At 54.5% G+C, this 26,331-nt stretch overlaps 3 protein-coding genes across 3 annotated transcripts in view; 2 read left to right on the top strand and 1 right to left on the bottom strand.

Annotated features, from left to right (window-relative positions):
- ACC2 (acetyl-coA carboxylase ACC2) overlaps nt 1-3,590 on the top strand; it is a 32,074-nt gene extending 28,484 nt beyond the window's left edge. Inside the window, exons 37-40 of the mRNA XM_002370599.2 lie at nt 114-224; nt 378-606; nt 985-1,170; nt 1,756-3,590. Coding sequence (XP_002370640.1) covers nt 114-224; nt 378-606; nt 985-1,170; nt 1,756-1,901 — 672 coding nt within the window. The 3' untranslated portion in view covers nt 1,902-3,590. The remainder of the gene's footprint in view (nt 1-113; nt 225-377; nt 607-984; nt 1,171-1,755) is intronic.
- Nucleotides 3,591-4,878: 1,288 nt separating this feature from the next.
- Nucleotides 4,879-9,455, top strand: TGME49_218570 (Nin one binding (NOB1) Zn-ribbon family protein). The gene is made up of 4 exons (XM_002370600.2): nt 4,879-7,036; nt 7,340-7,523; nt 8,172-8,285; nt 8,790-9,455. The coding sequence occupies exons 1-4, from the start codon at nt 5,838-5,840 to the stop codon at nt 8,952-8,954; spliced, it is 1,662 nt and encodes a 553-aa protein (XP_002370641.2). The 5' UTR covers nt 4,879-5,837; the 3' UTR covers nt 8,955-9,455.
- Nucleotides 9,456-11,126: 1,671 nt separating this feature from the next.
- Nucleotides 11,127-26,331, bottom strand: TGME49_218580 (RNA methyltransferase, TrmH family protein). Its single transcript, XM_002370601.2, has 12 exons — nt 24,745-26,331; nt 21,444-24,284; nt 20,544-20,744; nt 19,725-19,846; nt 19,225-19,391; nt 17,597-17,839; nt 15,921-16,982; nt 14,008-15,609; nt 13,082-13,542; nt 12,479-12,645; nt 12,174-12,264; nt 11,127-11,710 (listed from the first exon to the last, which is right to left on the bottom strand). The coding sequence occupies exons 1-12, from the start codon at nt 26,194-26,196 to the stop codon at nt 11,420-11,422; spliced, it is 8,700 nt and encodes a 2,899-aa protein (XP_002370642.1). The 5' UTR covers nt 26,197-26,331; the 3' UTR covers nt 11,127-11,419.

The raw sequence follows: 26,331 nt of genomic DNA, 5'->3' as shown, positions 1-26,331 counted from the left end.
TGGGGTTGTGGAGCACTGCGACCGCATGCGGCTGTGGCCTCTGCCCGGAGGCCGCGCCTGGTGTCTCTCTTTGTTCAGCGTTTTAAACTCTGTGGTCGTTCTGCTTTTTTTAGGAGGACGCGAAGCTTGCCAGTGAGGGTCTTCCCATCGACGCGCCTCGTCGCCAAGAAATCAAGGAGAAGAAGGAGAAGCGAATTCAAGATCTCCTTCCTGTCTACAAGCAGGTACGAGGCTTCGCGTGTATAAGAGTGTTTGGTCTGTCGCGTTCCTCGAGCGTGTCGCCGCCAGGTTGCCCAACTCCTTTTTCTTTCTTCACTTTCCCTGGCTCCGTCTAGTTGTCCACGTCCGTTTTCTCGTCTTTTTCTCTATTTTTGTAGGTCGCGATCCACTTCGCAGATATGCATGACACAGCGACGCGCATGAAGAAGCGGGATGCGGTGCACGACGTAGTGATGTGGGAAAAGAGTCGAAACTATTTCTACTGGCGTCTGCGGAGACAGTTGATTCTCTTCAACTTGCGGAAAGAGATCACGATTGCAGACCCAACCTTGAGCCTTATTCAGGCCCAGAATCTGGTCTTCAAGTGGGCTGAGGAAGCCGGACACAGTAAGTGTAAACTTGGTTTTGCAAGACTTGTTCACGCGTCTGATGCAGCTTTCAATCGCCGCTCTTGACTGCGTGCGATGCGTGCAAGGGCCAAAATCGTGGAAGCCCGGACTTTATTTAGACTTGCGCAAAAACGTCTCGTTATCTTCAGCAGACAAAAGCTGTCGGGAGGCCTTCTTCGTCAGCAGCACATGCCGCTGTCTCTACAGTCGACCCCTCTCGTTGCGTTCTGTCTCTGCCTCGACAAGCGTGAGAACGCACATGCACAAACGTACCAGTGTGCGTCCATACGTATGCGTACAGATGTATACGTTCTTGTTCATCTGTGGTCTTTCGGTGGCTTATCTCTTGCGTCTGTTTCCATCGTTTTGTGCGCAGACGTTGACGGAAACTATCAATTTGTTCAGTGGGCCTGCCACAGTATTTCCTTTTTTGCGAGCAAGCTGGCGGCGTTGCATGCGGCCCATCAAATGCGGAACCTTCATGGCTTCGCGCACGACAACCCTACCGCGTTTTTGGAGATTCTCCGACGTCTCGATCCCAACTTGTATCACCGCCTCGAGTGTAAGTCCCCCGTGGTTCTGTTCTGTCCGCGAATATGCCGGGGAAGAGTCAGCCAAAGGCACTAAGAGAGACAGATTCTTTGACGGTGGGGGAGTCCAGAGGATAGGCGAGAAGCACCTGTCACATTGGGCATCCGTGTCGTTGTGCACACAGCCGTGTCGAGAAAAAATGAGCGTCACGGGGGGATTCTGTCTGGTGATTTGTGTGGCGGAGAATCGACAAGAAAAAAAACGCCGTAACATACCCCGCCTACTGTGTAGGCGACGTCTTGGTGGATCTATCCTGAGAGTCGAGGACAGCGAAAAGAATGGCTGCTTCGTGTTCAAAACTGCTGCTTGCAGTAAGGCAGACACCTCTGCGCTGTTCATAGCTTGGTCTGTATGACTGCTATACTCCACCACTCCTCTGGACTGCTTAAAACAGCTACAGGTCTTGGGTTTCAATGTGTGCTGCGACGTCAAGGTTGTACCTCTTATGGTAAGCGTCATTCATGGATTTTTGCACCACGCCTTTCTGTGGAGTGCATAACTTTTTCGCCGGTCACGGGACGTTTGTGTCGCTGTTCGTGAATTGTGCTTTGTACAGTTGTCAGCGCGGTGTCGGAACAGACGCAGAGCAGTTCAAGCACGCAAAGATCGATGGCCGCTCTGTCGTTGATCACGAAACCGAATGCGCCCGGCGACAACACTGGAGAACCAGCAGACGGTCTTCCCGCGAGTCACCTTCTTTGAGGAGTTTTCATAGGGCACGCACATGCGCACCTACGCAGACACATGTTTCTCTCTGCTTTCCGCACTCTCACTCCTGTTTTTGTTTAAGCATTTAGACATACGCATATCTACGCTGTCGCTGCGTTGCTTACTGACACACATCACTTGGAGCCATACTACACGCTTGTCGCTATGATCCTTGCGGTAGTGGTGAGCGTGGCGGGACGCCAGCGCCTGTAAACGAAGGAATGAATGTTTTGGAGTTCACGGTCGCTTTCCGGTCACACCTGGCGTCTACAGCCTTCCTCGTCGAGTGAACAGTGTTGCAGTAGTCGCAGGTGCTGTGGCACGAAACGGCGGATGCTCCTAGTTCGTGACATGTGCACTGCTTGAAACTACGTTCCCCTTTGGGAATTTCGTCCGACATTTCGGGGGACGCCGATCTCCGGGCCAGTCCATTTTATTGAAGCCTTCACAGGCGCAATGTGTGCACGTTCAAGAATAGCGCAGCCGTATTTGTATGTGCATGTGTACATCTGTCCATCCGCTTCTGGTGTTTTGGTGTGCGTCCTTGTGGGTGTCGAGAAATGAGACAAGAACGCAACTGTTTGTCCCGGTGTTTGTTTTGTGTACCATGCACACTGTAAATTCGGCGAGTGCGAGCCACGCACGCCCACCAGCGTTCAGCCGTGAGGAGATTTGGTGTGTGAAAGGACCAGGCGAATGTCTCAGCGTGCCTCGTGTACGATACACATTGCGATCCGTTTTTTCTGTTAGGGAACGCCGCACTGAATCCTTCAGAGCGGCGAGAGAAGTGGAGCGACAGCCGTCCTTGGCATTTTTTTCGTTTTTCCTGTGTCGAGGACCGGGAGAAGCTCCGTGGGGAAGGGTGTCTTCCGTGTGTAGTGTTTCCTCTTATTGGGTGGCCATCCCAGAGAATCGCTGGGGAAAAGTGTGAACAACTGCGAGTTGTTTGTTTTTCTTCGCGCCGGGTCTATTTATCCGGTGAACGTCTTGTGGACTCCGTTTGAGGGGCGTCTCATCACAGGTGTTTGTAGACGGTGGCCAGGTGCGAACAGCCGTCCCCCTAGCAGACAGACTCGTTTGTGCACCGTGTTGAACAGTGATAAATGTGTTCACTCTGCTCGCGCCCTAAGGTCGACACGGTGGAATGCTTAGTCTACGAGTGCGTTCGCGGCTGGCCTCGATCGAGGCTTCCATTTGAACATTCAGAAGCGTAGAACGTCCATCACGCCAGACACAAGAAATCTTGTCGGTGACGTTGTTCAGCGGCAGTGCTTTGAAATACTACAGCTCGAATACGAACTATAGGTGCATACAGTAACAGACTTGGCCGATATGCATTCGTCAGAAGGGAGGCAAGCATCTAATCTGTTTTTTTTTTCGGAGAAGGGAACTAGCAATGCAAAAGGAGCAAAGCGTGTAATTCAGTGAATCGATAAGAGGTCGTGGGCACGGCTCGTCGCTTGCGTTGTTTCGCCGTTTCTGTTCCAGCTCGCCCTGAGCTGAGAAGCAGGCACACCGGTCCTTTGATACCCAACTATGTAAAGTTCACAGATGCTGTTTTCTACGTTCCGATACAATACGTCGGCTGAGGAGCGGGATTCCTTGCTTTGTAAGCATTGGCTTTTGTGGCAACCCGTCCAAGAACTGATTCGCTGGTGGGTTCAGTGTCCATGACTACCTGGGGCCTATAAGCATTCCCTCTTCGGAGTGCAGCTGACGACAACTGCGTGCGCATCATGGTCGTAGGGATCAGCATAAAGCCATGTCGACGTTTGTTTTGTTTCGTTCCGTTCTAACAAGCAAGACTTCGCGACGGGGCTAGTATTCAGTTGGACTGCGACATGACTTCTTTCATGGAACGAGGACTGATTGGACACGCGACTTGGTGGCCTACTCCCACCAGGAAAAAGTGGCTCGTTCTCTGTGGTATTCTTTTAGAGTTCGATCAAAACGAAAGCGAGAACTTTAGCATTTTCAGGAGGGGAGTCTTGCTTTGATTCTCCATACAAATAGAGAGATGTGGCGTTAGGTAGCACACGAAAGCTAGCTATCTTGATTTGTACTTGATATAATTACCGCGGACAAGCATTCAGCCACTTATTGAGGAACACCCATGAGCCCAAAACCATAACTTCGGAATTTCAGTGGTTTGTGACTCCAAATCCATTATCGTTATTATAGATGGATGGACCTAAGTATTCCTGACAGATTAAAATCAGGAAAGAGACTACCAAAGGGAATGCTGTGACATTTGTACAGTTAGATGCTAGTATGATCAGTACTGTCGTTCTGGCAGTATCATCAAGATAGCCAGTGTTGTAGCCCGTAACAGAGATCCTGCCTATCCAGCTCCAGACTGGAGGTTTGACGTGGAATTCAAGCAGAGTGAAATAAAGGTAAAGTTCACAACAACGGGAAAGAACAGTCCATGTTATTACAGCGTCCAATGTCGGGTCACCCTGAACCACATCCAACTTGGAGCAACCGACCGAGTTTTCCTCCCCACGGTCTCCCTCTGTGTGGCCACGAATGTGGCAGGAAAAACTCAAGCTGTGAATAAGACCACGTGGAGAGGCTAATTGAAATCTCTAGCGAAAATGTGCACGTTTCATTTCCCAAAAGAGCGCACTACATCTGGGAACAGGAGGAGATGCAGCCGCGTGCCCAGCAACTGGAGTCGGTGATTATCCTGTCGCAGAAAGCTGTGACACAACTGCCTTCACAAAAGTGGAGTTTCGCCTAAAAGTCCGTCTCAAAACTCTGTAACTAGCATGGAGTAAAGAAGGCACCGAATGAGGGACCACCCGTCCTGACCTCAGTCAAAGAAGAGCCGATTCCGCCCTTCAGATGGCGACCGTTTCGCAGGCCAACTCTTCTCAACAGTGCATGCAAGAAAAAAAGGAATTCGACCCGCTTGTTAAATTCCGACGTGCTGGTGAAACACCGGTGAGAGCAATGCGTTTTTTCATCCATTCCGCATATGCATTTTGATAAAGAACTGCTTGCGGCTTCTGGCGTGGGGTGGCGAGAACATTTACTCGGGCTTAATTTGCGTTAGTGCGCTGGAGGCTAGACACAGTCCCATTGACTATCAAGAGGCCGGAGACGAAACGGATTCTTCCCGTTCCTCAGAGCATTGTTCATTCAGACTGTAGTCCTAGAAGAATATGTGTTTTCTACTCCCGAATCGCTGTCGAATCCCAAAGGAGCACTCTACCCCAGCGATTGTCCAAAATTTCTTGACTGAAACTGTCGCTTGCGTCGTGTTTCGTCTGGGTACGTCGTGAGCATTGATCCTCAGTTCGTCCGCCCCACACGTGGCCTACGGTCGAAATTTATTCGCTTGATGAAGAACCGAGATGTTTCCTCTCTATCCTTCTTGCAAAACGCTGTCCGAGTCACTTCTGTGACTGCATGCTTCTCTGATTGGCTCGTCAAAGAGCTCGATACTGTAGTCGCCCAATCAGTCCGTGGTTCTCGCTGGCGCGTACCGTTTTCGTGGTCACATTTTTTCATGGAGAAAAGGGATCCGTTTTGTCCTCCGTAATTTGAATCAGTCTCTAACATCCTATACTTTTGGAAGAGGTGTCGCCCCGGCCGGTTCCCACTCAACGAGAGCACTGCCCAACTGGAAAGTCCCGTTTCCTGGGCAAGCTCGCGGGTGTTTCTGTCCAGTACCGTTTTCGGTGTACATACACCCATCTCTACACAGCAAAACCCCGGCCAGTGAAATAGCGTCCGGCAATATCCGTGATTCTCGCGTTTCTTTTTACTGTTTAGCCTCCGAGCATTGTTCGCCTCACTTCTGCTGTTTCTGTTCCTTTTTCGGAAAGCTTCGGTTTTTTCCCGTGTGTCTCAAGCGGCTTGTCCCCGCCGTCCGTTCAGACTTACCAGTTGCCGTGTTTGTCCGTCCAAGCGTCGTCCCTCGGAATGGAAGGAGCGACGCGAGATCCGGCCGTGAACGAGGCCGCCGTACATTGCGAAGAAGCTCCGGCTGTTTCGGCCAGTCCGAAAGCCAGCGACAGAGACGCGTTTCCCGAGTGTGCAGACAGTTCTTCGAGTTCGCCTAACGTCCCTGACACGCAGCCAGACGCAAAGAATTTGGCCGCGCCGTTTAAGGCGGAAACCTCGCCGTCGTCTGCTCCGACACTTTGCCACTTTGCCCGAACGTTGGTTGTGGACACCGGTGCGTTTTTGCGGCTGAAACGGCTGGATGCTTTTGGCAGGAAATTCGTCGTTCCCCCAAGCGTCCTCACAGAAATCCGCGACGCACGAGCACGTGCCCACCTCTCCGGCGTCACACTGTTGCATCCCGACGCAGAGCTCCCGACTGTCATGACAGCTGGCGAGGCAGACAAGCGTTGGGCACGGAAATTCGCCGCCATGACGGGTGACCTGGGAAGTCTCAGCGACACAGATCTCGACGTGATTGCCCTGACATACATGCTCCAGAGACAAACGGGGAGGATTGAGAAACTGCGCACGAAACCGCTGGACGCCGTCGTCGTGAAAGAAGAAAAACGCACCAACTGGCAAGACCTAGACTGGGGCAACGACGACGGATGGATCGGAGGCGAGACTGACGAGGCAGACGAAGAAGAGGAAGAGGCAGACGAGGAAGAGGAAGAGGCAGACGAGGAAGAGGAAGAGACAGACGAGGAAGAGGAAGAGACAGACGAGGAAGAGGCAGAGGCAGACGAGGAAGAGGAAGAGCAGAAAGAAAAGGAGAAGCGTGAATGCCTGCTGCCCCGTGAAGAGGAAGGCGCACCTGCTTCGACAGACGCCGAGGAAAGTCCTTCATCGCCGTCTCGGAGGAGCGAGGCTTCCGGCTCCGCATCTGAGCAGAGTCCGTCGCGGCCGAGAGCGGGCGACATTCACATGAGTCAGGAAATCGTGGAAGTGGCAGCAGACGAAGACGACGGCGAAGGGACGTGGATCACTCCGGAGAATTTCCAGCGCGTGAAGCGCGGGATGGAAGGCATTCGCTCGAGCGCGAAGGAAGAAGCTCTCGTCGCATGCATGACAACCGATTACTCCATCCAAAACGTCCTTCTGCACATGGGCCTGGAAGTCGTCACGATAGACGGTTTCGCTGTACGCTCCGTCAAAACGTGGGCGCTCATTTGCCGGTGAGGATTGGCTTTCTTGACTGTCCTGCTCTGCAGAAACACAGTGCGTTGTCTTGCAGAATCGAACCACCACGGGGGTCTTTCTGTAGTTTGGACTTTGTGTCGTATCCAGAAATGTTTCATTCCTTGGCGTTGTCTTTTCAGTGTGCCCCAGGTTTCCTTGTCTTCGCGTTCCTTGTGGATGTCTTCGTCGCGCGACTCCACTCACCGCGCGTTGGTTTTATGTCTTGCTTTTCTTGTTTTGACCCCTTCCGCGTCCCGTAGTCGTGAAAAAGCCTTTTTTCCGTCGGTTCTTCCGCGCAGGGCTTGCCACTTTGTGAGCCGAGAAGTGACGCGACTCTTCTGTCCTAAATGCGGCCAGCATGCAGTTGACAGAGTCCCCGTCACGCTGGGAGAAGACGGTTTCGTCGTCCACGACAACAGAAAGAAAAAGTCTACTCGTGGAAATATTCACTCGCTGCCGAAGCCGAGGGGCGGGCGCCATGAGGTGAGGATGTGCGTTCTTTATGAATCACGGAAGCCGCTCTTTGTCTGGGGGGATCTGCGAGCGCCCGGCGTCAGGTTCGCTGTCTCGCAGGGGGAGGTGGTTTCTGCTCGTTGTGCGAAAACGGAAGCATTCTTATATCAGATGAAAGATGCCTTTGAGGGATTTGACTCAAGAGGCAGTTGCGAACTGGCGCAGGCGCGTAGACGGGACAGCACTGGGAGAGTTCAAGAAGGTTGGACTCGGAGCAAATCAGCTGAGAGTCTCAGCACATTTAGACCGGGGTGGCGCGGCCGGTGTTCGGCGACTCGTGAGATGCCAGTCTTTCTTCTTAATGTCGGCTTTGTACGGAGGGCGTGGTACATTCTCTGCACGAGTGTATATTGGCGGCTCGGAAGTCATAGAAGGGTGGCGAAAGGAGGGACTTGAAGCAACATAGTTTTTGCATTTCCCCACTCAGTGTCTCGGGCGTCACTCGAAGTGGGGTCGAGGATGCCGTGTGCCTCTTCACGAGGGAAAGTTTGTGGGGTCCTGTCTTTTCGAATGCCTTCTCGCATTGGGGTCCAAGCGCGGATCTTTGTTGAACTGTCCCGATTCTTGGCCGGTCAAAGCGTCTGGCTGTCGCCTTGTTTGTGTCTTGTCTGTGAGCAGAAACAGTTGATTCTCGCCGAAGACCAACTGATGATGGGAGGACGCGACCGTCTTCTGCGGCACCAGCAGCGTCTGTGGGAAGCAGAGAAGGCTGCCCATAATCCTTTCAGTGAGGTGCGTGTTCGCTGAGTTCTCCTGTTCGTTTTCTTTCCAAACGATTCAAATGAGAACAGATACACGGAGGGTACGTAACGTCGGTGATTCGGGAATTAGTATATCTTTTACAAGCCAGCCGCGCACTGTTTTTTTCTCGACCAGGGGAAAACGTTCAGTAGAGGTCTCTCCTGAGCCAAGCGGCACAGAGGGCATGCATTTCGGGAGAAAAGAAAGCCAGTCGATTTTGGTGTCACCTTTTGCAGTTAAGCGCACTCAGTCGAAACCCCTAGTTTAGATCTCGAATGTTTTTGTTTGGTGTATCTTAATTCTGCTGTGCCTTGAACGAAGATCTAGTGAAATGTGGTAGACATTTTGCGTCCGGGGTGGCAGTTCACTAACGCTACCTCCACTGTTCTTCGACCGGAAGGATTGCTTCTCCCTTCCCTTTTTCTCAGAGTCGCTGTCAAGCCTTGCCTGTGGTTGAGGCAACGCGTGTGGACTGTGGTGTTGTTTCCTTTTCAGGACTTTGCCTTTGACGCAGCATCGGCGTGGCACATGAGGAGTCGAACGCGAACAGGGAAGTTGGCTGCGGGAACCCATGCACCTCGCGTGGTTGTCGGACTCGGTCCCGGCAATCCGAATAGCAACCGATGGGTGAAGAGACATGGTCACTCAAAGAAAAAATAAAGATAAATTCAATGCGAAGGCACGTGTTCAGAAGATGTCGGAAGCAGAGTCTGTCTCCATATGGGTGTATTTCTCCGCGTTCTCGACGAAACTGATTGCGGAAGCTGCGACAAAGGAGGGGAGACCTTCCCATACCTTTGGATCACCACGTGCTTGACGACTACGCAGGACGAGTCTCGTTTCTTCATTCCCCTTTCGACAGTGGCAGTGTGGATAGTTTTCTTCACTTTTTAGTTTCACAGGCGCGGCAACGGAACCCTTTCTCTGCCTACAACTGTGGCGCTGTGCAGCCAGGCGGGAACGTGACCAACAGGAAAAAACAACCAAAGAGTCGACAGTTGATTCTTCATCTTTTCTGTCAGAAGAACCGCACGCAGATGTGGACGAGTCCTCTTAACAGGGTGTTGTTCTACTAGCATGTTTACGAAGCAAAGAGCTCGTACTTTGTTGCTTTGCAGCGCACTTCTTGCTTCAGTGGCAACCGACCACGCTTGCCAGTGCGACCCTCATGGACGATATCTCAGTCTAGACAGAATGTTTCTGGAGAGAAGACAACCGGACGTTTCTCTGCAAACTAATAGAGTCGCCTGCTGGCAAGACCTTCGTAAAAATACCACAGTAACGGCTCTCTCCTGTTCAGTATCACCCCGCGCTCCGCGACCACCCGGACGAAAAGTGGAAGGGAACACTGCATGCTGTTTGCCGGGTTTCTAGTTTTTTCCGTGGACTCGAAAATACTCAGGACGAAATGAATTTAGGAAACGCGGCAAAACAAATCTTTGACTTGGTTATCTGTATCTCATAACTGGAATCATATTCAGTATGCTACGTACTATAATGTCTCTGTTCATTCGATTTGGTTCACACCAAGGTGAACACGGAAAACCTAGAATTCGCATGTTTGATTGACATTTAGTCGCTTCACCTGAATGGTGTTTTGTAGCATATTATGTGTTTTGATCAGTACCCGCGCATTGGGAGCACTCATCTCTGAGACAGAATTATTCATAACGCTTTTTCTGGGGAGTATATGCTACGATTTGAACTCCTGGTTTAGACCTTGAATGCCTTTGTTTACCGGATCCAAGTTCTGCATAAGAGCTCTTTTGATCTTGATGAACGGATTTACATAAAGGATTAGCTTCGGTTTATCTTCGGTGCGAGGCGAAAGGTTGACGGTGTTCGCTTTCTGCCGCAACCTTACACTATCATTATGGCCGACAGCTGACAACTTGCGTAACACCGGAGCAGAGCTAACAATTACTCCAGAGAGCGCTGGTCCATTCCCCATCGGCGGTCGGCGTCGTTTCACAAAAGACAAAGCCTCACCAAGTGGGTTTCCACACTCTGCCTGAGTGACATAAAATATCAGCGTGCTGAGCGAGGACAGTTTTGTGCCAGCAGTAGGCGATTTTGCAGAATTTTGCCGATTTCCCAGAGTCCCCACTCCAGGGGCAGTGTGAATCTGATGTCTGTTTCTTAATTTATTTTTGAAACTCCCTCTACCACCTGGCTGAGGCCATGCGCTCCTGCCCGTTTAGCCAGGCCAGTGTCGGATGCTTGCCATACAGTTTCTATCCGTTCTAAGGTTCATGCAGCAACTTCTGAAGGCACATATTCATAGTATAGAAACCGCAGATTCTTCAGTTCTGCAAAGACGTCTGGGTGCCGGCATGGTCGCGTTGACAGGGACTTAAGAAATGCAAAGCAGAGTGGTCAGTTGTCCGAAAAAGCCGCAGCTCAACACCGTTCGTGCAGCGACCAGCCGCGAGACTTCGACAGCGGCATTCGCATATACTAGATCGGTACACTGAAATCAGCTTATGCTACTATTTGCTATTCCTCTAGTGGTATGAGCACACGCAATATACCTATACAGCGGTATTAGCATTTTCTAGTCCGGTACAGTGGTATTCGCATATTCTAGTTCGTTACAGTGGTCGTATCACAAATTCCACCAGTGCAGCGGTATTAGCGTATACTATACCGCGCATATCAGCACAGTGGTATTCGCGCATAGAATACCGTTCAAGTCGTAGTACCAGGGTCTAGTGTTGATGTACAACAGGCTCTCTTATCGTTTCCACCAGCGAATCATATTTTTGCAAGTGTAACTTCCGTACCAGTAAAACCCGTTATCGAACGCCACAGTTTTCCAGTGAAGAACCGTCCGCCAGAAACGAGGGATTGGATTTTATGATGACACCGTCTGGTGTGTAGGCCGCATGAGTCGGTGCATGGCTCGATGCCCCCGATGCCCGCACGCGGGTGCTAAGAGTAACAAGCCTCTGACAATTTGGTTTGTATTTCTCGGACATTGACGAAGCCGTTTTCTAACGTGGAAGTTTAGGAAAGAGAAACCACAAGGAACCATGACAATTTTTCCCCCGTCCCAGATCGGCGGTAACTTGCACGCTTCACAAAGAATTCATAGATGCGTTCCGTAGGGCCACTGCGTGTTTGCTTTACGCGCCAAGAGAATGTTGTTTTGTGTATTCCCAAACAACCATGGCGGCTGTGACGTGGACATTGAGAGATCGAATGAGCCCGAGCTGTGGAATCTCGATGCATGCGTCCATGAGAGCTAGCAGAGCGGCCGGCAAGCCTTCTTTTTCGGCACCCAGCACAAGAGCTGTCTTCCGATCAAATCTGGCATTCTCAAGCATTTGTGAAGATCCAGTCTGCTCCACTCCGACGACGGTGTAGCCCTGCGTCTTCAAATCCAGCAAGTACCTGGCCACGTCGTCCGCAGAAACCTGGAAGCCGCAACGCACCAGTGCGAGCTGCATTGACAGTCGAATCCCGCTGTCTTGACGAGGACGCATGCACGTCCAAGGACTAATTTGCCGGTTCCGCAGTTGACAAAGGCCAGAAGCCATGGGAGAACGCAAAGAAAGGGAACAGGTTTTCTTTTCGCTAGACCTTCGACGTCCGACGTCACTGGAATCGCGAGCCGGGCAGGCCTTGCTTTTGATGTGCCCGCCTTCCAGTCTGAGAGCACCACTTGCCCGTAAATAGCTTCCTCATCCGTGCAGAGAAATTTATGTGTATGTACACATTGTACCTAAAGATGCAATTTACTCCGTATGTCACTGACGGATGCTAAAGGTCACATTACTGAACGAAGGAGAGCCTGAATCAAAGTTCTCACTGTCTACTTTTCGTTTGCGTTGTGCCTTCCGAAACCGGAACTCTCTCTCTCTCTTTCAGCGACGGTACCTGCTCGATAGGAAGCCATCGGTGGGCAGAGACACCGATCGTGTTGAATTGTGGGTCACTGAGAATATCGAGATTGTGAATGACGAGCTTCCTGAAGGTGCGCATTCAGCGAGACAGCAGAGAAGCCGCAGTATCTAGAGAGTATGGAGAAACCACACGAAAGGAAGCGAAACAAACAACTCAATCACATGAAAGATCATCACTGGTTGAAACTGCCGCGTAGGTTCCAGTCGTCACACCCTCAGAACCCCGTCGAAAGGAACGCATGCTGAGAGGTTCAAAGGTGATTTTTGCTTCTCACTTACTTGGCGTCAAATACCTCACATGTGCGTGCCAGCCCAGCCAAGTTCGGGACTTTGTCGATCAGCGATGCGACAACAACCAGGTCGCCTCTCTGGCGCAGTTCTCGCTGAAGGGTCTCGCCCTCGCCGCCGACAAATAGCCATGAAGAGAGGAGCTCTTGGCTTCCCTTCTGTAGACAGAAAAACCACGCCCGCGCCCCGTTTCCCTCCAGTTCCGTTATCGGGAAACCAAACCCCTCTCGCGTAGAAAGAGCGCCAGCAATGGCGCATGCGAAATCCAGTGATAACAGAGAAAAACAAGGCAAGCAAGGCGCAAATCAGCAGGAAAAAGAACGGAAATGAAGAAAGCCTAAACCACATGTTTGATGAAGAACACACCTTCCCCTTGCGACGTTGAATTCAGGAACGCGGGCGTCGAGGACCCACGGACGAGAGTTTTGTGCAGGCGCAGAATCCCTCCTCGCAGAACGCAATCTAATCCACGTATTAGGTTCTTGCAAGTCTCGCTTTACCGACAAACACAAACAATTTTATCCTCAATGGAAGTCTCATCTCCCCTCCCTGCCGCGTGGAGGGAGGGTTCTGTCGCCCTTTGCACCTACGGACCTCTTCGTCGGATCGGTGGTGTTGTTGCGGCACGAACTTCCGTTGGCACACGAGGTCCTGCTTCTCGCCTTCTGTCTCCTTTTCCTCGAAACTGTCTCCTTTCTGCATGCGCGCCTTGTCGGCCTCGCCGCCCCGCTCTTTCTTCGCGGTCGCCGTCGCCGTTCTTCCGGCTTCCACGCCGTTCTCTGCAGGGGTGACAAGCGTCGCCATTTCTTTGGGCTCCTTCTCGCGACTCTTGCCGTGCCAGGCGGCGCCCATCTCCTCTTTGATGGCATCTTTGAGAGCCACAGCCAAGGCCCAGGAAGGCCTCAAATCGAAGTCCGCCAAGAGTGTTTGTGCGACTGCCGTTGCACTCGCCTCTCTTCCGTGGTCTTGGTCTGGCAGGCCAGACAGCGTCGGCGCGCTCGCAGAGACACACGGCAGGGCGGGGACAGGAACCCCAGCGAGGGCCGCTGCCGTCGCTGAGAAAAACAGCGAGAGGTGAGGAGCCAGGGAAAGAGGCAGGCTATGAGACGCGTGAAAATGACGGGGCATTGCGGAGAGGGGACTGAAGTCAAAACGAGGAAGAAGAAAACAGACACGAGATGCTAGTGAAGGCAAGGGGGGCATCAGCAGCGAGTGAACTCGCCTATGACAGGGTAGGATTGTGCGGTTTCACGAAAGATGAGAGTTAGGATCGAAATTCGCCAGCACAAGAACACCGGCCAAGTGCTCTGGTTGACGTGGAGTTGAGATTCATGATAGAATTAATGCACTCCCCACTTTCCTAGTGCAACTGGTGAACGAGCAACGCGATCGACGGCACTTGACAAGCAAAGAATATTCTGCACGGAAAACGAGGATTCGAAACACGAAACGCATTAAGGTGAGAACTGAGACAAGAACGGCTATATCTGCTCTCTCTTCGGAGCACAGCTGAAGATCACCTTCATTGACAGTATCGTCGAGGGCGTCTGCGTCTCCGTCGCGTCCGACGGCCAAGAGAGTGTCGAGGGACCCTAGGATGTGGGGTTGCCAGAGTTGAAAGACTTCCGAGCATTTTTCGCGCATTTTCTGACACTCCTTCGACTCATCGAGTTGTCGGTACAGGCCATGGAGAATGTCTTTCCCCAGGGCCGGAGAGAGGTATTGCGTCGCTGTTCTTTGTTCTTCTCTGCCAATTCCCTGTGGTGGCCTTCTTCCCGCCTCGCGCGAGCCTTCTGTCGGTTCATCTGAGCCCAAACGACCCTCCCTAGGGGCCGTTACAGCCGCACTTGAATGGTCTGTCTTCTCGTTTCCAAGGGAACTCTCGTCGCGATCAAGCGTCCCCCTGTCTGTGGTCTGAGGTTTCAAATGTTTCCTCAGGAACTCGTACACAATGTACTGCGACACACCCCTGGGGTACGCCGCATTCGAGGTGAGGTACGGGACGATGGCTGCGAAGAGGACCTGCTTTACGCGGTGTTCTTCCTCCCGGTCCTGCGGATGTCCTCTCTGCTGCGTCTCCGCCTCCATTCCACGCGACTCCGGATGAAGCAAGAAGAAGCCGGCAATCGTCAGGGCGCCTATGAGGGTCTGTGTGGGGGAGTTGAAAGTTTGCAGGATCGCGACGAGAGGTGGGCAGCTCTGCGCAGGGGCGAAGAGAAGCATTTGCACGGCCAGAAGGTCGATGTAGTGGCGGACGTCTGCAAGCTGAGGAGCCGCCACAGCTTTCCAGAGGAGCTTGTGGAGCTGGCAAAGGAAGGCGAAAGGCGCCGCGCGAAAGTAGGGCGCCAAGGAGCTCAGGGCCTGCCAGCCCCGCAAGAGAATTCTGTGGTGGCACGAGTTGGGCATCGGCAAGTAGTGACCTTGAACGGTTTCGTTCTTCGAGTACACTGGCAGCCCCTTGGTCCTTTCGCTTCCGTCTTCTCCTCTCTCCTCGGTGGCGAGTGAAGCGAACGCTGGCGCCCGCGCGACGATGTCCAGGAGGCGGGAGGACACCCGAAAGAGCAGGTCTGCTGCGAACACTCTGAAGGCCGCACATGCGCTGGGTGCGAACGGGTGCGAGCGGGGCGAGGTGGTGACGCCCGTTGGTTCCACGTCCGAACAGACAGTTTGTCCTAAAAAGTGGAAGAAGGAGAGCGCCAACAGGCGGATGAAGGCCGGCGTCTGCCGCAGACGCCGCAGCTGAGGAGGCAAGGCCAGAGGCTGGAAAGCGGGAGAGACAGAAGCAGCGGCAGACGTCGGCGAGAAGAACAACGTTGTGGGGTCGGACGAGGTCAAAACAGCGAGGGGAGTAGAAAAGTCGACAACGCTCTCGTCAGTGGAACGCGCGCCGCCCCACGGATACGCGGATCCGAACGGGTCGACTGTCATCACAGACGCGCCGTCCAGAAGGACGAACTCCCGGTGGAGAAGAATCTCCGCCAACAGATCGATGTATGGAGTCGGCAGCGGAAAGAAGCCAGCCACCGACACCGACGCCTTTTCTCTCTGAGTTTCGACAGAAGCCTGGGAACGCCCCGTCGCAGAGTGCAGACCCAGCAGCGCCAGCGAAGAGAGTAGAGGCACTGCAGTCCAACGCAAACACGGAGACAGCAAAAGCAGGTCTTCCACCTTCTACGAATTGCGAAGCAACAGATGCCAGATGGACGTTACAGAGTGGACACGGAGCGGCAGAGAGGCCGAGAACCGGGAAGGAAACACTCGCCAACAAGAGCTCGCCTTTTATCACCGAAAAGGCAAGTGGGAAGAAAGCTACGACGAACCCAGCCTCCTTGACTGCGGCTACACACAGATCCATGCAAATGCACCGGGGTCGCATTCGCTTTTCTCGACAAAGTGAAGTCCAAAGACCAGCTGTCTCTTTGGTTTCGCTTACCCACAGACGCTCGCGACACAGAAATCGTGTTGCGGCCGATTCCCAGGAGGTCTTTTGCGAAACTGAGGACAAAGGCCTTTTCGCGGTAGGCCTCCCAAACTTCCTTTTTCTCGTCTGCGGCGCCTCTCTCCGTCTCGCTGGACGCGCTTTCGTACTCTCCCTTTTTTCTCTCTTCCCGCAAACAGAGACTCTCTGTGGCGAGCATGAGGGGCGAGAGAACTGCGGCGCAGGCCTCGCGGACCGCCTGGAGAGGCAGGCCGGTTTCGGCGCGGTCCAAAATGACTCTCTTTGTCTGCTCTGTGAACTCCTCAAGCATGTCGTGGAGACACCGAAGCGCCTCTACTTTTGTATCGCTTGCCTCGTCAGTTTCGCCTCTCTCCGGCGACGTCCGAGTCTCTGTCCGCGCCTCCAGATGGTGGGGGAGAAGAAGCACCGGCAGGGCGAAGCGACGAATCACCCCAAAAAGAAAAGGGAGCGCAGCTGAGGGGCAGCCATCAATCTCGGCCAAGAGCGACAAGGCGATGCTCCGCGGCCCTGAGAGAATGGGAGAGCCCAGCCGCATGCAGTCCGCCTCCCGGGTCGCGCGCGCCATGTGGACGTCCAGAGAAGTCCGCAGTCGAGGCGAGAGGAGAGAGAGATCAACGCCCGGGAACGACGGCGCCGCGGCCTTCTCCGTCGAGAGAGACGAAAAAGCGCTCGATACTTGGCGCGACAGAGAGTCCGGCGGAAAGGCCCTCAACGGAGGCACAGCCAAACCGCTGCCCGAAAACGCTGCATGCAAAAACCTCCCAAGAAGAGACGTCGACGCCGAGAGAGACGACCCAGAAGGAGACGAAGAGAAGGAAAGAGACGCGAGCGAGTCCAGAAGCATGGCCCGAGCTCTGTGGAAGCTGCCGATGATTCCAGGCCATGTGGAGAACTCGCCGACCTCAGAGAAAGCGAACAACGCTTCAGAGGAGAAAGCTGAGCAACCGGCGACTCCTTCAGAAGGTGCGAGCGGCAGCGCAGGCGCAGGCGCCCCTCCCTGTGGAGCAGCGATCGTCGCGAGAAGAGGCAAATCTCCTGGAGGAAGAAGGCAACAGATGTGAGGAGAACGTGAACGAGAAGACAGCAAGGAAGAAGAGACAGAAAAAGAACGCAGAGGAGGCAAAGAGAAAACAGAAAAAAGAAATCAAGCAAGTGAAGCAAGCAAGGAGAAGGCGAAACCAAGTGACGTCGCGCACAGGACAGCAACACAGAGGGGAAGATCATGTGACCGAGGCACGAAGCCTACACCGAAAGACGAAAGTAGACAGGAGACGCAGAGAGCAACGACGGTAAAGCATCCCCTTTGTTTTTCACCTCTTTGCGATCCCCTTGTGCTTCTTCCTTGTCTCTAGAGGACGTCGTTCCTCACGAGTTGATATTTCCTCTGTGCTTCCCGGCATTCCGTCAAATCACGTTTGTACTTGTGCTTCACCGCGCTTTCATTCCTTCTCCCCGTTCTCTCTCCACCTCGTTCTCAGGGTCCTCTTCGTCTGTCCTCGCCCACTCTATCTCAGTCTTCTCTCCCTTGCGCTCTTCCTCGTCTCTTCCGCGTCGTCTCCCTTCTATCCTTCTGGACTTGCTCCCTCTCGGTTTCTCTCCTCTTACTCTTCTTCGTGTGCCCTCCCTGGAATTCGTTCCTGTCTTCCTACCTTTCTCGCTGTCCTCCGTCGCGAAGAAGACAGGGGCAGCAAGGCCGCGCTGCACCGCCAGGTGTCGATTGACTTTGGACAGGAAAACGAGGAGAAAGAGGGAGGCGGCCCTCTGCGCATTTTCCTCTGTCCGGGTCGAAGCTTCGCTCTCTCCAGGCGAGACCGACGGGCAGGCAGAAGAAAAGAGAGCTGGAGCAGCCGCAGAGAGCAGAGTGAGTGCCGCGGAAACGAGGAGAAGGTGACCTAAATCGAAGAACGGAAACGGAGAAGGAGACACAGTGAGGGGGAACGCATGCGACTGAGAGTCGTGACTGGAGTCGGCATGCAAGCAATACCCATCAGACAACAAATGGCGCTGAACAAGGCGCGAATGAAGGCGCACGACCGGGAGTGAAAAAGAGAGGAAATGGTCGCACTCTCAAGTCCTCAGGCTAAAAAGAGTGTATGACTTCAAACAACGGGTGCGCTCCAACTACCTTCACGTTTAATGAAGAGAGTCCCTTGTTGAACGTTGCAGGTTCCTTCTCGTCTACGGAAAATGCAATGACTTTTATTGAGTGTGATGATCCAGCGAGACGCTTGGTGGGGACTGAAGAGCACGCAGCGTCAGTCATTTCCATTACTAGCGAAGAAGCGAAACACCCCCAGATTCATCCTTCGTCGCATGGCACTTCTTCGAGGCTCTGCATCGAAGGCGCACAGGGAAAAGGCGCCCTTTTTTGTCCCTCATGCGTTGCCGCGTTAAGAACCACAGCGCGGACATGAAAAAGATCTCTCTCACAGAAGGCAGGCGTTATCGAGGCCTCTTTGGCACGGGGCAAAGGGGCAACACAGAAGGAAACGAGGAGCAAAACGATCGCAACAACTCGCTGCCCTTGATTCCGCGAACGAAGTCCAAACTACGAGAAGAAATGCGAAGTCGGAGGGAAACACGAGAAGAGCTCGACGCAAACGTATGACGTCTCTGCCTAGTCAATGTTCATGATTCACTTCTGGGTCACGGACCATTGCTGCTGAGACAGACTCGCCTGATAATGTGATAACTGCAATCCATGGTCACCCGATATCGCGGTAGACACAGGTACACAGGCCTCCCCACGGAAACGGGCTCCTGTTCTTAAGTGTTGATACACGAATAAAAAAAAATGACGGGAGTGAAGACTACGCAAAACGCGCTTCGTTCTCTCCAGCTCACAAAGCTCGTGCAGGACTGTCCGTCCAACAACAAGCCTCTCAACTGCTACTCGTTTCGCCGCTTCCCTTTTGACTATCCCACACGCTCTGGCCATTGTCTGTCTATTCGTACCAGGTCTCGTTCTCTACATCTCGTTTCTTATCTTGTTCTCTCTACCATCCGTCGAGAGCGAGAGCTCCCCTTCGCTCTCCTGTCTTTTCCAGTTCTCTCTGGAGGGCTGTCTCCAGTTTTTTTTGTTCGTTTCCTTGTTCTCCCTTGCTCCCTCTCTGTTCTCTCTCTTGTTCTCTTCCGTGGTCGCTTTGTTGTCTCTCTTGTCTGTTTTGGCTCTCTCCCTCGGCACTCCGGTGGAGCCTTTCCCGGTCCTCCGAGGCTGCCTTTGGTCCGTTTCTTTTGTGTTCTCTGTGACTTTCTCCCGGGCGTTCGCCGGTCTTACGAGGCGACGTTTGGACCGCAGAGTCGACGCTCCAAGCGAGAAGGATTTCTTCGCATCGAGCAACCAGGGCGTTGACGGTGCCCCTCAGACAACCCGCAGCCACTAGCCGAGACAGCGCGTTCACGACAGAGGCGTAAACCGGCAGATTGACGCAGAGCGCATGCATGCTGAAAAGACATCGAGTCCACACGCAGTCGCCGACAGTGAGGGACGATGTGCCGCGAAGCGGAGAGCAGACACAGAAAGGACGCAAAGAAGCCTGACACCAGGGAAACGCGCAAGCGGCGAGGCTGCCTTGATGAGGCGCAGAGTGCGAAACGCCTCACGACCAACAGAGAGCGAACGAGAGACGCTGCAAAGTGCACGCGACATGGGAGAGAATATGAAAAGCGAGAAGTCGAAAAGGCGACATGACAGGCGAGAGGAGACCGTGATAAAGCCATGCAGTGGGTGGGAGAGGGCAGAATGGAGTCAAGGCAGTGGCGACGCCTCAGCCTCACGTGAAAGGATTTTCTTCTCGCGTATTTTCGCCTTCCTCCGTGTCACGGTTCTCCATTTCCGTTGTGCGCGCCAGTGTCGTGAGGTGACAGACGACGTAGGCGACGACCTCGCTCGCAACCGGCTGACCAAAAAGGTAAAGAAAAGACTTGCGAAAGCTGCATGCGCGAGCCGACAGAACGCGTTCGTTCTCTCAAACGCCTCAAAGGCTGCTCCCACAGAAGGCAACAAAGCAGCCGTCGGGTCGAGGGGGCACCGAAGAAGAGTCGAAAAAAAGCCATCACATTCCGGGAGGGGAAGGCGGTCAGAGTCGCACAGTGAGACGCGTTGTTTCCTCGGTAAGCACTACGCTGACAAAGTGAACCGAACTCAAAGATCCATTTGCCGTCGAGAGGCTCACAGACGCGTGAAGCCTTTCCGCGTCTCAGAGCCTCGACGCCCGCGCGAAATTTGAAGCAGCGTCGACAACAGGTTTCGCATTTCTTTCTGCAGGTTACAGTGCAGCGGCAATTTATACGTCTTGTACAAAAGACGTTCCTAACAGGATCTGTTTGAAACGTGAGAAAGTTCCTATTCTTAGCTACACTCTGCTAGCACAGTCGAACTTGGGTCCAGAGAAACCAAGATCATCAAGCTCTGAACGCGGAGTCCACCTCGCAGTTTCTGCTCCCCAGAAAAGTCTACAAATACTCCTACGAAACGACTTCCTCCGGGCGAGGGGCCCGATCACACAAACGACGTGGACATCCGGTACTTTCAGCTGCCGTGAGCCGTCCAGGGAAGAACGCGCGGAGTCTTGGCGGCTGGTCTCGACCGCTTACCGCGAGGTCCGGTGCGACACCGAAAGTCTCTGCGTCTGCTTGTGAAGGATCCGAAGAAGCGGACGAGAGGACGGATGTGCAGTGAAGGCGAAGGAAGGCTGCGAGAGCCGCGAGTTTCGATCGGACGCAGAGAGAGGGTAGGGCCGGACGCGAGTAGACCCGTAGGAGAGCAGGGGAAGAGAACAGCAGCGCAGCGATTTCCTGCAGAGAAGGAAAAAACGAAGATTTCCGAAAAGGCTGGAGTTTCACAGTTCGAGAAAGACTCAACCGCCAAGTCGAGGCGGGCAACCCAGCTGTCGACACAAGCAAGTCGAAAGAAACAGCAAAGCATGTGTACGTCGATTCGAGATCACGCCAATAGATCAGGCAACACCTGCGCGTCAAAGTGGATACTCGGTTATATCTGTCAGACGCTAACTTCCCGGCTAAACATCTCTTTTCTCTGAAACAGACTTTCCTTCTCGCAGACGTGGAACACCAAGGTCCTCTCTCCGCCTCTTGTCATGGGAAGCCCAGAAAATCGGAGTTCTCATGAACGCGTCCGTCGGTTTCAGATCTTCCGATCTCTGTCACCATGTCAATCCTGCTTGCTCCGTCTTTCGTTTCTTCCGATTTCGCATGCATTCTACAGGCCTCATCCACCTTCGTGTTGTGGTTCCTGAGAAAGACGTTCTGTCCTTCTCTTGTCCTTCTCTCCACCGTCTCCACTTCTCTCGTTGTCTGTCCTGTTTTTTCTGTCTCTTTGGTTACTGTTGCTCTCCCTTTCCCGTTGTCTCCAAAAATGCCGTTTTTCCTCCTCTTACCCTCGTCCCTTGCACGTTTTTCGTCCTCTTTCCTCTTTCGTTTGCCCTTTTTTCTCTTCTCTTGTTCGTCGTCTCGGGTCTCCGACGATCCCCTTACCTGATGGACGTGGTAGCCGCTCGGAAGGCCTTGTCCTATCTCGGACAAGCGGAGACAGCCGAGAGCAACTTTCTCACACAGAATTTCTCGGGGGAATTCGCAAGCGGACTCTGGCTTCCCCTCGCTCTCCGCATAGGTCGCTTCTTCTCTCGCGCCTCGCGAACAGCCTCTGCTTTCCTGAAAGCGAGACGCGTCGTCGCAAACGAGAAGAGAGAAGAGCGTGAGTAGCGCGCGCCTGAAGGCCGCCGGCTCTGGAAAAACGGACGCAAGAAGTTTCTGCCCGACAGACAGAGTGGAGGCGCCTGCCGTCTCCAGGGGCGATGACGGACAAGGAAGCGACAGAGAGGCCCCCGCATCCGCAAAGAGGAGCGCGAGGTCGACGGGAGCTAGCGCCGAGGGCTGTGCATGCAGAGACAAGAAGCGGAGCAGCCGCGAGAAGAGCGGTGCGCGTACTACAGCGGGAATATGCTGGAGAAGCTGCCGCAAAAGACAAACGAACGCAGAGACTCGCTCGCGAGAAACTCCTCGCCCCAGCCTGAAGGCTCTCGGGTCTCCGGACGAGTCCAGAGAGACAGGGGACGATCCCGCAGAGCCTCCAGGAGTCGAAGAGCACGAAGGACCTGAAGGCGGCGCGGTAGGCAGCGCATTAAGGGCATGCATCCAGACGCGGAAGGGTGTGTAGGTTAAGTTGCATGCACTCATGGCCGCAAGAAAGTCCCCAATGCTTCGTTCCGCAGCGCTGTCACACACGAGGCGTGGTAAGTGCTTCAAAGACGAAAACGCGTTTTCTGGAGAAGGAACAGCGAGCTGAGAAGCAGGCGAAGACGCTTCACCCTTCGCTGTCCACGGAGCCGGCGACTGACCACAGGAGCAAGCGCGGGAAGCCGTCCCCCGGGCATCGATGGACTCTGGATTCGCACTGGTGTCATACGAATTTCGCGCATGAAGGTTCCACGTGCGAATCAGATATTCTGCAATCAGACGACTCTTGATGAAGCGCTGAACAGTCTTCTCAACCATGTAGCTGTCGCTGCTCCGACTGTACAAATTCGAGGCAGCGAGGCTCGGCAGAAGCGAGTGAAGAAAGAAGTCCCAGCCGACGCAGAGAAGCTCCGGAGGCCCGCCACCCTCGGACTGTTTCCCGCTCTCAGCAGCTGCCGCCGCCCGCGCGGCCAAATTGAACGACGAGCTCCACACATTGGAACTCGAAAGCTCTTTTCCACTCCTGTCTCCACCCTCTTTGACGCCGTCTCCGAGGCTGTCTCCACTCGAGTCTCCAGCCTGCATGGCGGCAGGCCCGGTGGGCTCCGCAGCGCCCGTTGGGGTCCCGACGGTCTGGCTCTGGGATCGCATGCAGTGCGCGAGCAGAGGGTGGAGACGGATTTCTTCGACGCAGGAAGAGATGAAAACGAGGAGAAGCGAACGCGTGAGGAGTGCATTGTCATGCGAGAGAATTCGCCGCAGCACTGTCTCTACCCAGAGAGGCTGGACCACGAGTGGCGAGAGAGGTCGCACTAGGTCTCCAGGCTTCTCGACCTCGACCTCGGCGTTGCCGTCGCCTTCGCACGATCTGTCTTCTATGTCAGCGAGTGCATGCAAGGCGAAAAACGAGGGAGAGAAAACGTCGAACGAGAGAACTTGAAACGCCGTTGCTTCGGTGTCGCCCCGCGCCGGTTTTTTCCGCGAGTCGCCAGTGCTTCCAACTTCTGCATGGGACCCAGCGTCGGCCGGGGTCGAAGACAACTCGTGCTCCGGTCTCGGCCTTCCGAGCTGCAGGTGAAGAGATACGTTGGCAGTCAGGGCGCAGAGTCGCCGCATGTGACTCCACTGCTGCTTCACCAGATGCTGAGAGAAGTCTTCGAGGGCCTCGAGGAGCTGGACGAAGGCCTGCCAGCCGGTCTCCTGGGCTTCAGGAGACACCCCACATCGCTCCAGTTCCGCGGCAAAAGCTCTCAGTTCCTCTTCGCCTCTGAGGTTCGCCCCTGCATCGTCGCCACCACTCACCATTCGTCCGCTCTCTCCTCTCCCAGCTTTTCTGCGCGTCGCTCGAAGCGCCCTGAGGAAGGATTGTTGCTCGGTCGCTTGAAGCCGCTCGAGGAGAGCGCGTGCACGCTTCCGATTCAGAGGCGCGGCATCGACCAGGCCTTCAAACAGCCACCGCCACCGTTCGTCGCGTCCATGGAGAGCGCCCTGGGCAGGGGCCTGTCCTGTCGCCTTCGCTTCCCCGTTGGCAGACACACACAGCCACCGTCCCCGCCTCGACAGCGTGAAGGCGGGGAAGCAGAAGAGGTCTGGGAAGCGGAGAGCGAGGTCGAACGCATCTTCTCGCGCCGCTAGGTCGTCCTTTTTCTTCGAACGCGAAGCCTCCGGAACCGACAGCCTCACAGCCGCGGGGCTGCTTCCCGCTGGGCAAGAAGAGCCGCGGAACTGAGAGGCGGCGCCCCTGGGCTCCAAAGCCGCGACCGTCGGGGCACCGGCCCGTTGGGCTCCAACCCAGTCGGAAGCGACGAAGCAGGAAGTCGACGGTGAGAGCACGCTCGGCTCCGACGATGTCGTCGAAGAAGCGGCGGGAGACTCGAGGCTTCTCGAGAGGGGCGCTGGGTACGCCTGGGGAAGCGGAGAAGGCGACCTCGAGGCAGGAATGCAGAGACGGGGAGAGCCTTCAAGAAGCGTCGAAATCAGAGACAGAAGAAAGAGACTCGCCTGACTGGAGGAGAGACCGTGGCCGAGAACGAGCGGTAGAACGCGACTGAAAATGCTCTTCCTCACGCTCTGGAAAGTTGACGCGGTGCACAGCTCGAACAGCAGGGGCAGGAGACGCAGGGACATCCGGGAAAGCTCCTGAACAACCAGCAGGCAAGTGAATGAAATTGGACTGCCGAAATAAAAGATGGCCATACACCAGTGCGCTGAACGAGCGGCGTTCCGAGCGCGAGAACGAATGCGGCACAGACCGAAAGCAGGCGAGAGACAGAGAAGAGATAAAACGACGCGCTGTGTGTGGCATCTCTGGGAAGAAGACATCCACATTCTATAAACTCCACAAAACAGATGTTCACGGAAATCTGAAAACGAGCGACAAGCTCCCCCGAGAATCCTTAGCCCCCCCCCCCAGAACTCAATGGAAGGAACTCTGTGCCACCCAGACGACTTCCGAGGGGATTCGGAAACAGTACGCCTCGCCCTTTCATCTCCGTGTACGGCAGAGCTCGATCCTTCTGTGTTCGGTTTTCTGTCTCCCTTCTGACTCCTCCAGGGTCTGTCTTTCTTCTCTTCGTGTGGGCGGTAAGAACGAACTCACCGTCGTCTCCCCCTTTTCCTTCAACAGGACGAGCCATGCCTCAAGCAGAGACGCTGCTCCCTCGCAAGTCAAAGACATGTCGGCGAATCGAGGAAGTTCGCGATTCGTGATCAAGTTCGGAGCCTTCTCGTCTGTCTCGGCTTCACCTTGCATGCGTTCCTGCATTCGCGAGTGCACACTCTGTCCTTCCCGAGACTCGGCGTCGTCGACCGCGGCTGCTTCTCGCTTCTCTGCGCGCGCCAAGCCGAGCTCTCCATGTTGGAAATCTTCGGCGTTCTTCGTCGCATGTCGGGCGCGAGCGAGTTCGTCCAGAATCCAGAGAGATCCCTTAGAGAGGCTGCATTCACAGGGGGGGAAAACGCGAGAGAGATCGGATGCTTTGCCTGTGAACTGTTCCCTGCTTTCTTCTTCCTTCGTCGGCCGGCAGAAGCGACAGCAGGCGCTTGGGGAGGCAGAAACGAGACAGCAGGAGAGAATCCGACACACGAGCTTCGTCGCGATGGTTCGGTCTTGAAGGCTGTCTTCCTCCGCCCAGAACGGTGGCGATTTGGTGCCGTCGTGCTTTCCTCTCTCGCGCGTTCCTCGCGGGAGGGAAGCAGCCGCTTCTGAGGCTTCAGCTCCCTCTGCGAATCGTCGGCTCTGCCCGCTTTGCTCCCGCTTCTTGTTGTCTCTCTCGCGTCTCCTCTCCTTCTTCGCGGCCTTCCCTTCCCTGCGCGAGGCCCTCGAGACAGGCGAGGACGAGAGGAGAAGAAGAAGGACGCGGCAGGACTGGAGTGGGGCAGCCGGGAACAGCGCGAGGAGGGACGCGGAGGCGGCGTCTGCTTCCGGAGAAGATCGAGGAGCATCGAGGAGAAGAACGCATTCCAGAAGCAGGCGAACGACGGAAAGCGGAAGAGGGGAGAGCGCCAGGGCTACAGGAGGAGCAGGTGAGGCGTAGGACGAGGAGTTGAGAGCAGCAGAGTCTGGGGAAAGCGACTGTTTCTCAGCCTCCTCTCGGGACTTCTCCCGGTTGACAGAGGGGAAGCAAGCTTCGACAGTGCCCTTTGCTGTGATTTGAGAGACTGGAAAGGCGGCCTCTGCGTCGAGACTTGCGGTTGTCGAGTGTAGGCGCAGCTGGAAGAGAGCATTCGTCGTTAACAGATCTGAAATCTCCACTAGGAGAGCTTGTCGAGCTTCGACGCGTGAGGCGGACGCAGGAGTCGTCGACTCTTGAGAGCACGCAGAGGCGGGAGAGGAGAGCAGTTGAAGGAGAAAAGAAGAAAGAAGGGGATGAGAAGCAGCACCGGGCAGAGGCAAACGAGACAAGTCCGTACAGAAGCGGACAAGAGCGGCGAGCGAAGTAGACAAGGGCGCAGGGCAGGAAGAGAGAGGAGACGCAGAAGAAGAGAGAAGAGACACAGAAGAAGAGAGAGGAGACGCAGAAGAAGAGAGAGAAGCGAAAGGAGGCCCCATGGTGGAGAGGAAAGGGAGATGCGGAGACACCGCTTGTTCTTGTGAGCACAGTCGATGTGCCAGGCGGGAGGCGCGAGGTATCCACGGGGAAGAGACAAGAGTTTCGTCGTTGGTTCTTCTGTGAAGAGAACTTCG

This window comes from Toxoplasma gondii, chromosome XII (assembly GCF_000006565.2).
Source record: "Toxoplasma gondii ME49 chromosome XII, whole genome shotgun sequence".
In the NCBI taxonomy this organism is placed as follows: domain Eukaryota; phylum Apicomplexa; class Conoidasida; order Eucoccidiorida; family Sarcocystidae; genus Toxoplasma; species Toxoplasma gondii.
Note: the sequence above shows the minus strand (reverse complement) of the source record. Positions and strands in the feature narration are given on the sequence as shown.

Excerpts from the sequence above, each read along its gene's own strand:
- TGME49_218570 (XM_002370600.2), top strand. The coding sequence starts at position 5,838 with ATGGAAGGAGCGACGCGAGATCCGGCCGTGAACGAGGCCGCCGTACAT. Across the intron at positions 7,037-7,339 it reads ACGTGGGCGCTCATTTGCCG|GGCTTGCCACTTTGTGAGCC; the intron begins GTGAGGATTGGC and ends TCTTCCGCGCAG. Across the intron at positions 7,524-8,171 it reads CGAGGGGCGGGCGCCATGAG|AAACAGTTGATTCTCGCCGA; the intron begins GTGAGGATGTGC and ends GTCTGTGAGCAG.
- TGME49_218580 (XM_002370601.2), bottom strand. The coding sequence starts at position 26,196 with ATGGGGCCTCCTTTCGCTTCTCTCTCTTCTTCTGCGTCTCCTCTCTCT. Across the intron at positions 15,610-15,920 it reads TGTGTCGCGAGCGTCTGTGG|TGCCTCTACTCTCTTCGCTG; the intron begins GTAAGCGAAACC and ends GTTGGACTGCAG. Across the intron at positions 13,543-14,007 it reads CGACGATACTGTCAATGAAG|CGACGGCAGCGGCCCTCGCT; the intron begins GTGATCTTCAGC and ends TGTTTTTCTCAG.